Source organism: Perna viridis, chromosome 5 (assembly GCF_037379345.1).
Source record: "Perna viridis isolate PV_CMFRI_1.1 ecotype Kerala chromosome 5, ASM3737934v1, whole genome shotgun sequence".
Lineage (NCBI taxonomy): Eukaryota > Metazoa > Mollusca > Bivalvia > Mytilida > Mytilidae > Perna > Perna viridis.
The window spans coordinates 2,369,903-2,385,457 of NC_142449.1; the positions used below are offsets into that span (position 1 = coordinate 2,369,903).

At 31.6% G+C, this 15,555-nt stretch overlaps 1 protein-coding gene across 1 annotated transcript in view; it reads left to right on the plus strand.

Annotated features, from left to right (window-relative positions):
* The window catches only part of LOC148615588 (uncharacterized), a 52,071-nt gene that overhangs the window by 24,706 nt on the left and 11,810 nt on the right, over positions 1-15,555 (plus strand). The window contains exons 7-9 of the mRNA XM_088581676.1: positions 162-234; positions 1,551-1,701; positions 2,178-5,278. Of these exons, the coding sequence (XP_088437802.1) occupies positions 162-234; positions 1,551-1,701; positions 2,178-5,278 (3,325 nt within the window). The remainder of the gene's footprint in view (positions 1-161; positions 235-1,550; positions 1,702-2,177; positions 5,279-15,555) is intronic.

The window sequence follows — 15,555 nt, forward strand, 5'->3', positions numbered from 1 at the left end:
AATTGAATTTTTTTTTTTCATTAAGGCCACAGTTTACCTCCTTTACACAGACCTTTGCAATAGATGGAAAAGAATAAACTTTTTAACTTTGGCATAATATATTGTTATTTGAACTTGAAGGAGAAATAAGTTTGAGTTTTTACATGTTCTCATTATTTTAGATTAACTATGATGGAGGAAGAAGAAGAGTTAAACCTGGACATTTCCAATATATTTAAGTCCATACAAACTGCAGTAAGTACAATTAATGTTTTACATAATCAAGTTACAAAGATTAAATACCAGTAGCCTTGGTCACAATTGAAACATTTTAGTGCCATAAAAATTAAAATGAAAGTACGATAGGATGGATACATGAATGGACAATAACAGTATAATGACATGAAATAATGACAATATCACGAGAATAGGTATTTTGTAGATGTCAGAGAGACAACCCCACCGAGATGAAACAAGACTGTGATTAGGCTTAGAATTCAGGTCAAACACAAGATTGTGCTGATAATTTTTTCTGATTTGTTCCAAACTCTTCCATCGTTTTTATTACTAGTCCAGAGTTCGCAAAAATTGCCAGTCCTGTCAGGTAAAATTTGGGTGGGACCAGCATTTCAACCTTTTGTGTTGGTCCCATGACTGACTGTAGTCAAAAAGATTTTGTAAAGTCTGATTACATGGGACCAGCAAATTTTCAGTGGGACTGACAAAACATTTGCCTTTGTCAGTCCTATGTACGAAAAAAGTTTTCGCAAAATCTGCTAGTCAACATACTGTTATTGTATTTATACTTCATTTCTAATCACTTTTAAAATCAAGTTGAATTTTTATATGACATGGTCATTACTTCTTCACTAGGGGGCCATTGATACTACAATAAACAGGTAGTTCATGCCAAAGTGTTACAGTATATACTGTCTGCTATCATATATCATCAATAGATATACTGTCAATGCATTTTGGTTGTTCAAATAGGACAATTGCAGCATATATAGACAATAACAGTGCACTGACTTGACATAAAACTGATTTACAGATGAGGCTAAGAACCGCTAGAACATGCAAGGCTGTGCCAAGCATTTTCACCAGTTCGAGCTGAATATGTTTTTCAAAAGTTTTTGTCAAGTCAGTGCACTGTTATTGTTTTTTGATTGCAACAAAATATTAGACGAATAATGACATTTTAAGCAGGAAAAACATTAAAAGGATAATTAATAGGAAAGAGTGAATAACCAAAATATGATCATGAGTGCAGAAGAACGCCTTGATTTAACGAGTGTGTGGAACTTGTTCCATGCACAAGTTTAATCTTACTGCGTTCTTTTACACTGGAAACATTCAGTAAATCAATAACATTTATTATTCCAAGCAGACAACATCCATGCAACTTCCAAACATTGTGAAATCACAACAGAAAGTTCTATTCAGTCAGTGACCATATATCACTTGTAAATATACAGTCAATGCATTTGGACTGCTCAAATACAGTGGTTGCAGTATAAAATATTATTTTCTCTTTTGATATGCATATTACTATGTATTTATTTTCTTTGAAGTGTGATGGACTGACAGAAAGGGGTCAGGAGTTTTTACTGGTTGCTGCTGATCCAATTAGTCAGAGTTGTATGAAGATTGGTTCAGAGAAAGGGAGACAATTCCTGGATGTCAACTCTGATGTTGTCATTAACTTCTTCTCATATTGTTTTGGTATTAATTTTTTAAGTTTTTATTAAATGTTATATTATATAAGAGCACTGCATCTTACATAAACCTTGTTCAGAGATTGTGGAGTTATAAGACACAAAAAAGCATTGAATTATAGAAGTAATTTTTGTTTTTTTCTACCACAATCTGACATTGTGGAATTCTGTTCAGTTTATTGTTAAATATCAACTATTGTCCAATCCCTTTGCTCCTTTGCAATAAAATATGTTCAGGTAATTTTTTTTATACTACACTACATTACAATATGGCTAATTGATAATTTGATTGACTATGGTAGGTCAGAACTGTAATTTTGATCCATTCCCTTCACTCATATCTTTATTTCTTCTTTACAGAGATTCAATGAACAGTTTTTTTAAAATAATGGTATAAATCGTAACATTATATTTCATACACAGTGGCAACAGTAATATGCTTAGCATGGTAAAGACAATATAAACATTGTGTTTTTTTTTCAGGAGCTCAAGTGATTGGTGATTTTGGCTCTGAACAACCTGTCATTTCAAATGAAGAACAAAATTTACTGACTCAACAAATAAATACAGATGATAACACACAAGTAAACTTAGAATCTAATGCAGCAATTACCATAGAAGCTGCTCCACAAATGAATTTAGAGAATGCTCACGAAGAAAACACACCCAGTGCAACACAAAACCATTATATCAATGCACACGAAATGAAGCTTGGGGATGCACCAGAAGAAAATCTAGGTATAGGGAAGTCCTCAGATATTGTTATTGTTGACAACCAAATGACAGTTAATATTGCATTATCAAGTCAGTCTGAAGCTAGAAATCACCAGTTAGAAACTGATTCTGTCACCACATCTAATGTAGAGCATGGAGAAAGCCAAAGTATTGAACAACAAAATACTGCAAATAATATAATGAATCCTGAGAGTCCAATGTTTAAGTCATCAGAAAACATCAACAATACCATTCCTATAGCTGGTATTACAGAGAAGTCAATAGTTGTCCCTCCAGAAAACATAAATAATATTCAAGCAACATCACAATTAGATGAAGGGACATTACATGTAGACAGTGGTTTGCTAGAGAGTGAAACTACAGTTAAACTCATGGAAGACTGTACAGATATTATTCATGTGGAAACACAGTTTGATAATGTACTCAATGGAACACAAGATAAAAAAATAATTAATAGAAATGCTCAAGATAATCATTTAAACAAAACAGAATCAAATACATCAGAGATAGTTTGTAACAAACATATCAAAAATAAATCTGCATCACCTAGAAAAACTAAAGGAAATTCGAAAAAGACGAAATTAGTCAATGATTTGACAGAGAGTAAAATATCAACAAGTATTTTTATGAAAAGAGATAGAACAGTAACATCAGGTACAGCTGTGGCTACACCTTCTAAACCTACTTGTTCAGTCTGTAAAGCTTCATTCTCCAGAATACATAGTTTGAAGGGGCACCTGTTAATTAAGCATGGGATGGAAGTGACTTTAGAAGAACTACAGAATGGCAGGCATACTACTCAAACAGAGTCCCGAAACAAATCTATGGTGAAAGGGGAAGGACAATTCAGTACAAGTGTAGATCATGACAATATCTCAGATTTCGATGTTGGTGAAGTCTGTCAATCCGATGAAATTGCTCCTGATTCAGTTACGGAAATCAAAACATTAGAGAAAAGAAAATTATTTGAAAGAGATGATAAGAGAGGAGTTAAGAGGTTGAAAACAGACTCCTGTGAGTCTTTTTTAGATGAAGAAGAGACTCCATCTATTCTGGAGGAAAATCATGATGAAAATGTTCCAAAAGATAAAAATAAAAATGTAAAGAAAACAAATGTTTACTGTGATATTTGTGATAAAGTTTTTCAAAAGGAAATAAACTTAACTATTCACAATATTCGATTTCATCCAAGTAGAATCATGATGCAGTTTGGTGTTGACATGTCAGGAAACTCAGTGCCTATAAAACAGGAACCAGGAGACGAAACTGGTGATGAAGTGGGAGAGGAGCTTGGTTCTTTTGAAGAAACTAGTGTAAAACTTGAGGGCTTTTGTGATTCATCTCAGGAAAATAATGATATTTGTACTTTTAATGGGGTAGCTGACCCTTGGTCTAGACTAAATGAAATCAAACAGAATGAAGAAATACAAAAGTTCATGACACTATCTGAAGTTGAAAATGATAAGATCATTATAAACTGTAACGATTGTGACTATGTGTGTGATGAGTTCCATCAGATGCTAGTACATTTAGCCAAAGATCATACAACAATGTCACCTGATGTTGACTTAATGATTAAATGTTTCTATGGTGTCCAGTTTCCTAATAAGAAATGTGACAAGTGTTCTAAGTCATTTTTATCAGTGACAAGTCTTTGGAACCACATTACGAAGTCCCATCCAGAATGTTTGACTGATAGTAGCAAAAGGAAGCTATTACGTGACATGAAGAGTAAATACAAGGCTGATCGTGTAGATACTAGTTATAAATGTAGTGAATGCAATGAAGTGTTCAACAGTATCAGGGCTTTAGACTGTCACATGAAAGTGCATCCATATTTAGGAAGAAGATATCATTGTCCACAATGCTTACAAGCATTTAGTACTAAACCTAATATGATGAGACATTTTAAACAAATTCATCTAGATGAGAAGAAATTTCAGTGTGATGTTTGTGGTAAGTCGTTCAAACAAAAAGCAACCTTGAAATTCCATCGCACTACACATGAAGTTGAAAAGCCCAGATTATTTGAATGTCACATTTGCAACAAGAAGTTGAGGAAAAAAGAGACACTTCAAATTCATCTTCGTCAGCATGAAGGCATCAAACCATATGTCTGTGAAATCTGTGGCATGGCTTTCTCTCAGAATGGAAACAGAAATAAACACAAACAGTTGATTCACAATGATGTAAGAAGTCTGGAATGTGAGAAATGTGGCAAAACATTTAAACTTGGGGAACATCTAAAACGACACATGAAAATGCACTTGATTAGAGAGGATGAACTACCACCAGGTAAATCATATGCCTGTCCAGTAGAAGGATGTGGAGCTAGATATCTTTCATTTGGCCAGTTAAAATACCATCACATGGCAAAACACACTAACGAACGTCCATTCACCTGTGGAACTTGTGGTAAAGGTTTCATTACCAGAGATAAACTTTCAAGACATGAACAGATACATGATGATGGATCAAATGGGTTTGAATGTGAAACTTGCCCTAAAAAGTTTACAGATAAAGAAAGTCTTGTCATGCATACTAAATACCATGAGGTATGTGAAAATGACCAGTTCCAGGTGACTGATAATTATGACACTGTTATAATTCCTCAGGAAAATGGAGCACCAATCAAAGTACAGCTAGCACACTCTGAACCAATCCCAACAGAGACTGTAGATATAACTGAGGCAGCCAATGAGGACCAGACATACTACATCCGTACCACAGGAGAAGAGGATTCTGTGCAGGTAGATGACAACACTATATTGGTAGATCCTGGTGTGTTAGAATCAGTATTGGGGGCTTCATCAGATGATCAGACTGTATATTATTATGTTACTGGCAGTTGATAAGCGTATTTATGATAGTTGTATATCCATTTTGTTATTTAAGCATTCACGGATGGGTATTGATTAATTTTTTTTTCCCTCTTAATAAATGCTGTTTATGATCATGCATCATAGTGTGAATTGTAATTTATTTTTAAAAAAAAATGGTTCATCTTCACAAAACATGGGATTTTTTAGCTCACTTGTCCAATGGCCATGTGAACTATTGCCATTACTTGCTTCCATCGTCGTTGTCCATCGTCTTGGACAGTTTTTCAAAACTTTTCTCCTCTGACACTACTTGACTAATTGCAACCAAATATGGCAAGCCAAAGTGGACAAAAACGAGTATTTTCTAATATTAAAAAATGATTTTTTAATATTACAAATTCATTTTCTAATATTACAAATTAGATTTCTTTTATCACAAAACACTTTTTTAATATTGCAAAATCATTCTTTGATATTAAAAATTGAATTTCTAATATTAAAAAACTATTTTTGAATATTAGAAATTGATTTTTCTAATATTAGAAAATGGATTTGTCGTATTCAATAACGATTTTTTAATATTAGAAAATCATTTTGTAATATTAAAAAATGTGACTGATTTTCCAATATTACAAATTCAATTTGTAATATAACAAAATGTGTGATATTTTATAATGTTACTAAATCAGGCATTTGTAATATTAGAAAATGGATTTGTAATATCAGGAAATGAATTTGTAATATTAGAAAATAAGTGTTTTCTAATATTAAAAAATAATTTTTCAATATTACAAATTCATTTTCTAATATTACAAATTAGATTTCTTTTATCACAAAACACTTTTTTAATATTGCAATATCATTCTTTGATATTAAAAATTGAATTTCTAATATTAAAAAACTATTTTTGAATATTAGAAATTGATTTTTCTAATATTAGAAAATGGATTTGTCGTATTCAATAACGATTTTTTAATATTAGAAAATCATTTTGTAATATTAAAAAATGTGACTGATTTTCCAATATTACAAATTCAATTTGTAATATAACAAAATGTGTGATATTTTATAATGTTACTAAATCAGGCATTTGTAATATTAGAAAATGGATTTGTAATATCAGGAAATGAATTTGTAATATTAGAAAATAAGTGTTTTCTAATATTAAAAAATAATTTTTCAATATTACAAATTCATTTTCTAATATTACAAATTAGATTTCTAATATCACAAAACACTTTTTGTCCCCTTTCGGCAAATGCCGAAGGGGACTTAGGTTTGCACTCCGTCTGTCCGTCAGTCTGTCTGTCAGTCCATCAATCGCACTTGGTTTTCCGGACTTTTTTTTTGTAATGACTCATCCAATTGATTTCATATTTTGTATATAGTCTTTTCATGACAAGTTACAAGTTAAGTTCGTATGACATTATGGTTGAACAATTTTTACAGAATTTATGGTCCTTGGACATAGAAAATTTCATGAAATTTTATGTTTTTCGAACTTGTTTTTGTAATGCTTCATCCAATTGATTTCATATTTGGTATATAGTCTTATCATGACAAGTTATAAGTTAAGTTGGAATGATGTTACGGTTGAATGATTTTTACAGAAGTTGTGTCCCTTGGACATAGAAAATTTCATAAAATTTTATGTTTTCCAGACTTTTCTTTGTAATGCCTCATCCAATTGATTTCATATTTGTTATCTAGTCTTACCATGACAAGTTACAAATTAAATTTAAATATTATTGCGGCAAAATGGTTTTATGGAACTTATGGCCCTTTGACAAAGAAAATTACGTAAAATTTTATGTTTCATCATTTTGCTGCTGTCATTCTAGAGTTATTTGCCTTTTAATTCATAATAACGAAGTTTTTTTTTCAACTTTCCAGGTGAGTGAAAGAGAATGTCTTTATGCTGCTTTCTGTAATGCAAAAATGTTATTATCTAATGTAAAATGAAGCTCAGGTTTGATTTTGATGGAATTTGCTTTTGCTGTTTAAGAGTTATTTTCTCTTGATTGTTAAAAAATAACACCATCCATTGTTAGTTCACATATATAAAAAAAATCACATAAAGGCAATGAGTTCAAAGGCCGAAAGGGGACACAGTATTGCATCAGCAATACTGTCAGAATGCTTGTTTAATATTAAAAATTCAGTTGAATTTCTAATATTGAAAAACGATTTTTTAATATAAGAAATTGATTTTCTAATATTAGAAAATGGATTTGTCCTATTCAGTTGCGATTTTTTAATATTCGAAAATAATTTTGTAATATTAAAAAATGTGACTGATTTTCTAATATTACAAATTCTATTTGTAATATTACAAAATGTGTGATATTTTATAACATTACTAAATCAGGAATTTGTAATATTAAAAAATCTTTTCTAATATTAAAAAAATGATTTTGTAATATTAAAAATTCATTTTCTAATATTACAAAATATTGATTTTTGTCCACTTTGGCTTTCATAACCAAACTTGGTATGAATGTTCCTTCAAATGGGGTATCTTGCATTAAACTGATGTTGGGATTTTTGATCTGTCAAAAAATATGGCAGCTGTTACAAAAAATAGAACATAGGGGACAGACAGTAGTTTTTCACATATATATATCCAAAACCACAAGGTTTAGCCAAATTTTGACTAACCACTTCTAACGTTTCCATTACTTTACATGTTAAACAAGTAATTTCCAATGTTTCACTGTGAATTCCCAGGACAAATGACACCTTAAAGTTGCATACCATTACAAAGCTTGGAAAATAAGGTTTTCAAAATCACTATGCTAATGGTACAATGTCCGTTGAAATTCTTCACAAAATTTCTTTGATAAAAAATACTGAAAATCAACATTTTTACCCTTTCTGCTAACTGACAGCATGGAGACAAATTACTCGCACGCGTAAGCAATATTCATAAAGACATATACACTTTTGTAGTAAATTGCATATATGATTTTAAAGTATACATTCTCAGCTTATTTTGACCACTTTTAATCAGAATACACACAAATAATGCACTTCCAATGCATAGGTCTAGGTTCAGTGTGTTTTTGGTACTACATAGGGGGTGGCCATTTGATCCGGAGGTGGTTACTGAGACCCAGGCGATGTTGGTGATATTGCCCTTTTTTTTATCTTAAGTCTTTCAAAAATCTTTTCCTCTGACACAACTTGACCAATTGGAACCAAACTTGGTATGAATGATCTTTGGGGTATCCAGCATAGAACTGATGTGGGGATTTTTTATCCAACAAAACAATGCCCCCCCCCCCTCCCCCCCTCCCCCATTACTAAAAATAGAACATAGGGGTTAGACGGTAGTTTTTCACATATATCTCCAAAATGGTAAGGTAAAACCAAATTCTGATAATGGATAAATGTGTTCAGCATAATGAGATCTGTCCTCGTTAAAATTATTTTAATCACTGTGAATTCCCAGGACAATTGACACCTTAAAGTTGCATACCATTGCGAAGCTTGGAAAATAAACCTTTAAAAAACATTGTAATGAAACATTCTAATGGTACGGTGTCAGTAGAAATTCTTCACAAAATTTACTTGAATAAAAAAAAATACTGAAAATCAACATTTTTAACATTTTCTGCTAACTGACAGCATGGAGGCAAATTACTCGCACATGAGAACATTCGTACACTTTCGTAGTAAATTACAAATATGATTTTAAAGTACACATTCTCAGTTTTATGTTGACTACTTTTGATCAGAATACACAAATAATGCACTTACAATGCATATTTCTAGGTTCAGTGTGTTTTGGTACATTTGACCTGGAAGTGGTTAGTGAGACCCGACTTCTTGTTAGAGTTATTGCTCTTTAAAGGAAAAAAATATTTTTTAGCAGTTTTTCAGCCAATACTTGAAAACTATAATAGAATGTAACTTTCAGTTGATTAAATGATCCTTATGATAAGTCCTACCAAAGACTTTTTGAGTCAAAATTGTCGGACAACTCCTTGTTAGAAATATAGCCCTTGAAAGGCAAACATTTAGCCAGGTGAGCAATTCAGGCTCCTCGGAGCCTCTTGTTCCTAGCATCTTGATGTTGATTGTGAAAGTGCATTTCAGTATACAGTATGCAACCTTTTGTGTGCTGAATAGTGATAATAACAAGACAAAGAGGTTTAATAGCCTCTTAAAGTAGTTAACTGAATGATGACAAAAATCTGGCTGGATACCATTGAAAAGAATGACAAAATTAGTCTAAATTTGACTATAGCAAATTAATTACAGGATTCAGAAACAAGACTTTGAAGTCTTTAATTCTCATATCAATCCGTCTCCTGAGTACTCAGTATTTGTAAATAAATCTGTCTAGGTTTAAGACAGAGTGGCATACCTTTAGAGAAAAGCTGGATTTTATTTGTGTGGCCTAAACTGTGTATGAAATATGGCTAATAAGACCAGAAAGGCGCATTTTACATTTACTATCTGTCAAAAATGACAACCGTATAAAGAACTATATCAAGAATGCTTGAATGATGTGCCCATTCTTATCCCACTTGTTCATTGTTCGACCTATGCTGTCATACCCAGGTGCGCCCCATGTTGCATTTTTGATCCCATCTAAATGCGGGTAACCAGGACCTGGTTTGTTTCGGAACCCAATGCTGTGTGATTTTATCCAGACATGGTATGTTTCTTGTTTTCAAAATTATCAAATTTGAACGTAATAATCATTCACTCTAATGATGCTGACTTTTAGCTAAACATCGTTTAGCCAGATCCTTTTATTTCAGTTTCTGCTACATAGATGACGTTTTGTTTTAGTAAGGGGATCTTGTACATCGTATCTACCCCAAATATCTTGAGATAATGGACACAACTGACCTTATGAAGCCAGCCTCATATCTTGACCGATGGAAAAGGACGACAAACGCGATGACTTCTTATTCCGTAATATCAACTTTACTGTCATCTGTGGCAACATCCCTGAAGCACCTTCATATCACAGACTCATAAGTTATGCCAGAGCTTGCCGAAACGACGCGGACTTTGTGTACCGTGTTAGGCTTATGAAACGGGCTTGCGTTGCTACCAGACTCAATTTAAGTCATCGCAACTAAAGTTTTATGGTCGTCATCATGAACTCGTGGATCGTTATGTTGCAATATCAGTACACCATGTCCATAAGTTTTTTTTTTTCGTGGAGTCCGAGTTGCTCATTTACTTTTGATTCTATGTATATGTTATTTTGGTTTTGTTCTTTGTTTGTGTGTCTGTTTTCCCTGCTTTGTTTGTGTGTCTGTTTTCCCTGCTTTGTTTGTGTGTCTGTTTTCCCTGCTTTGTCATTGGAATTCCGCTCGAATCGACATTCTCCATTAAAACGTCAATCACTATTTTTTTTTTTTTTTTTTGGGGGGGGGGTTTGGTAGATGAATATATTATCAGTTAAAATATTGGAATTAAAATTTATTTTAGCGAAAACTATCATGGTACTTATTTGTGTCCGAGAAAATAGCTTATGGTTAAAGGTAAAACGTCACACCACTAAAAATTATAAATCAAATAATTCACGTACATACTAAAAAGCGTCCTTGGTATAGAAATTGGGAACGGATCCAGAGGAATGTAGGGGGTTGGTAATCCCTCATTTATTGGAAAACTTGTCATTTTCATTTGTAAAATTGACAAAAAAAAATGGCAAATAATGCCCTAGCATCACCCCTTTTTAGGCATCCTTCAAAGTGTCTGGATCCGCCCCTGGTATCTAACACTTTTCAATTACAAAATCAATGTTTTATTATCTCGAATTAAAAAAAGTCACTAAGTACAACTATAGCATAAAGCTAAATTTACAAGAAATTGTTATTACATTGTTTATTTTCTACTGATTCTAATTACAATAAGGACAGACATGGTTAATATCATCCCTCAGACAGCGAATATTCTGTCATATAGATTTGGCAAACTTTCGATGAAACATTCTATGACATTCATGGTTTACGGTGAATTCGGAAGATATCCAGTTGAAATATGTATAGAACTTTGGGCTGTTTAATACTGAGCAAAATAGTTACTTCCGTCCTTCTGTACGCAACTATTTTCGAAGCATCTTGCAGCATTGTTATGAAACTTTGTGGGATGTTATATAACCACATGGAGATGTGCATACAATCAGGAATTTAAGTTTGGGCAAATATTGTAGAAATGATAACTGATGGACATGGGCAATTTTCAGCAATATTTTGTCTGATGCGTTATCCCCAACTCCTCCTCAACGACTTTGTGGGATGCAATGTAACCACATAGAGATGTGCATATTGTCAGGAATTTAAGTTTGAGAAGATATTGTAGAATTAGTAACTGATGGACTAAAGCGTTTTTCAGCAATATTTGGTCTGATGCGTTGTCTGCAACTTCTCCTCGATGACTTGCACGATTGTTACGAAATTTAATAGGCTGTTATATTATCATATTGGGATATGCGTATTGTCAGGAATTTATGTTTGAATAACAGTTGTAGAAATTAAAACCGTTTTTCAGCAAAACTTAGTCTGATGCGTTGTCCTCAACTCCTCCTTAAGAACTTGCATGATTGTTATGAAATTCAATGGAGTGTTACATTACCATATGGAGATGTGCATATTGTCAGCAGTTAGTCATATTATTCTGTTGTTGTGTTGTCAAAAAAAAGTACTGATTGCTGATTGGTTGTTATAGAAATGGCAACAAATTGAGTATCAAAAGTAGGTAGTCTATCCACCATAAAAAATATTGTGTCCAATATGAATCGTATGTCCACATCGGTTCCCAAATGTACATGGTTCAACAGGCTGCAGGGGGTATTAGTTCCGTCAGGGGCAATGTCTAGTTTTCTACAGTCTGTCAAATTAGAAATAGGAAGATATCATTTGATATGTGCAATCGATTTTAGTTGAATGTGGTAAATCTTGTAGAACGATTTCCAAGAACAATACCATGGTTATGTGGTTCAATTAAACTCACACTTATAGACCATTTTAAACATCAGTGGTTTCGAATATATACAATCCACCACTTATTAATAGTATAAACTCTTGAAGAGGAATTTAGAGTTTGAACAATATTTTAGAATTCTGGTTAGTGAAAATTATGTTATTTTTGCAGATTTATACGTATTTTTTTTTTTTCATTTACACAAAATTAGAATCCTCTGGGTAGTCAATATTTTTTTTTATTTAGTTTGTTTCATATAGAAATCATATGTGAACCTTTTTGCGTTACATTCATTTTTCATGTTTATTTATTTTTTCAATGTATATTTGAGTGTAGTAAGGGGACACTTGTGCAGCATTCCACAGTTAATAATGCCATGTAATTTTAAGTCAGTAGCAAAAGGGAACAATAATGGTGAAAGGCAACAAATGCACCATAGTATAAAACGTTTTAGTAAATACTTACAGAAATACACTTTTATATGGCATTAAGTAAGCTTTGACAGACCCCCGACAACAAAAGTAATAAAATCCACAGTAACATAACGATGGCAATTCTTCAAAATAAACTAAAAAGTCAAATAACGACACGAAGATACACTACGGAAATATTTTTTGTCTTGGAAATTCTAAATTGATTTTGATGTGTTATTTTGTGCCTTTTGAAATAAGTTACAAAGATACACTAAGTCTAGTGTAGCTGATTTAAAATGGTTTCTGATTTCTTGTTTATACTTAATGAAATGGTTTCTGATTTCTTGTTTATACTTATTGAAATGGTTTCTGATTTCTTGTTATACTTAATGAAATGGTTTCAGATTTCTTGTTTATACTTATTGAAATGGTTTCTGATTTCTTGTTTATACTTATTGAAATGGTTTCTGATTTCTTGTTTATACTTATTGAAATTGTTTCTGATTTCTTGTTATACTTATTGAAATGGTTTCTGATTTCTTGTTTATACTTATTGAAATGGTTTCTGATTTCTTGTTTATACTTATTGAAATTGTTTCTGATTTCTTGTTATACTTATTGAAATGGTTTCTGATTTCTTGTTTATACTTATTGAAATGGTTTCTGATTTCTTGTTTATACTTATTGAAATGGTTTCTGATTTCTTGTTATACTTAATGAAATGGTTTCAGATTTCTTGTTTATACTTATTGAAATGGTTTCTGATTTCTTGTTTATACTTATTGAAATGGTTTCTGATTTCTTGTTTATACTTATTGAAATGGTTTCTGATTTCTTGTTTATACTTATTGAAATTGTTTCTGATTTCTTGTTATACTTATTGAAATGGTTTCTGATTTCTTGTTTATACTTATTGAAATGGTTTCTGATTTCTTGTTTATACTTATTGAAATGGTTTCTGATTTCTTGTTATACTTAATGAAATGGTTTCAGATTTCTTGTTTATACTTATTGAAATGGTTTCTGATTTCTTGTTTATACTTATTGAAATGGTTTCTGATTTCTTGTTTATACTTATTGAAATTGTTTCTGATTTCTTGTTATACTTATTGAAATGGTTTCTGATTTCTTGTTTATACTTATTGAAATGGTTTCTGATTTCTTGTTATACTTAATGAAATGGTTTCTGATTTCTTGTTTATACTTATTGAAATGGTTTCTGATTTCTTGTTTATACTTATTGAAATGGTTTCTGATTTCTTGTTTATACTTATTGAAATGGTTTCTGATTTCTTGTTTATACTTATTGAAATTGTTTCTGATTTCTTGTTATACTTAATGAAATGGTTTCTGATTTCTTGTTTATACTTATTGAAATGGTTTCTGATTTCTTGTTTATACTTATTGAAATGGTTTCTGATTTCTTGTTTATACTTATTGAAATGGTTTCTGATTTCTTGTTTATACTTATTGAAATTGTTTCTGATTTCTTGTTATACTTAATGAAATGGTTTCTGATTTCTTGTTTATACTTATTGAAATGGTTTCTGATTTCTTGTTTATACTTATTGAAATGGTTTCTGATTTCTTGTTATACTTAATGAAATGGTTTCTGATTTCTTGTTTATACTTATTGAAATGGTTTCTAATTTCTTGTTTATACTTATTGAAATGGTTTCTGATTTCTTGTTATACTTAATGAAATGGTTTCTGATTTCTTGTTTATACTTATTGAAATGGTTTCTGATTTCTTGTTTATACTTATTGAAATGGTTTCTGATTTCTTGTTATACTTAATGAAATGGTTTCTGATTTCTTGTTTATACTTATTGAAATGGTTTCTGATTTCTTGTTTATACTTATTGAAATGGTTTCTGATTTCTTGTTATACTTAATGAAATGGTTTCTGATTTCTTGTTTATACTTATTGAAATGGTTTCTGATTTCTTGTTTATACTTATTGAAATGGTTTCTGATTTCTTGTTATACTTAATGAAATGGTTTCTGATTTCTTGTTTATACTTATTGAAATGGTTTCTGATTTCTTGTTATACTTAATGAAATGGTTTCTGATTTCTTGTTTATACTTATTGAAATAGTTTCTGATTTCTTGTTTATACTTATTGAAATGGTTTCTGATTTCTTGTTATACTTAATGAAATGGTTTCTGATTTCTTGTTATACTTAATGAAATGGTTTCTGATTTCTTGTTATACTTAATGAATTGTTCTTTTATGATTAGAATTGCATTCTCCATTTATCTTCACAAACTGCTCAATTGTCTAATGAGAGGTACCTTTTAAAAAGCCTAGGAAAAGTCATGAATGATAAAGTCTGTATGTATGTCAGAGTACAGGCTTCTAGGTATTCATTGGCAAAGAGTTATCAGTAGAGTTTAACATCTAGTTCTTTTGGGACTAAAAGCCATGTTCGTGTGCAGGTGATCTACCAGTATGTTATGCGAGTCAATATGTTCAACTTGACTTTTTATGAGCAACTCGGCGGGTGTTTCTAGAAAAGCAGAGGACGCTTACCCTACCGGTGCACCTGGTCCATGCTCCCAGTTTTAAGTGGAGTCCGAGTTGCTCATTTGCTTTTGTTACTTTGTATGTATGATTTTAGTTACTTTGTGTTCTTTGTTGTGCATGTCTGTTTTCCATGTCTGGTCTTTGTCTCTGGATTACATTCTTTTGATTACAGCTATTACCTTGGTTCTCTTGATTACTATTTCAAAAAGTATGTAGCATATAAATATCAGTGAGACAATATACTTACAGTAGTACCGGTATTTGGTCTGATGCAGATATAAGCATTTTCTGCATCTTCTATTGTAACTCTTAAAAATCTGTCATGGGTGGATTACTGTTTTTTTTCAAGTTTAGAACAGGTATTCGCCTCCAGAAAAAAAAATCAATGTTAAAATTACTAATCATTTAAAGCATA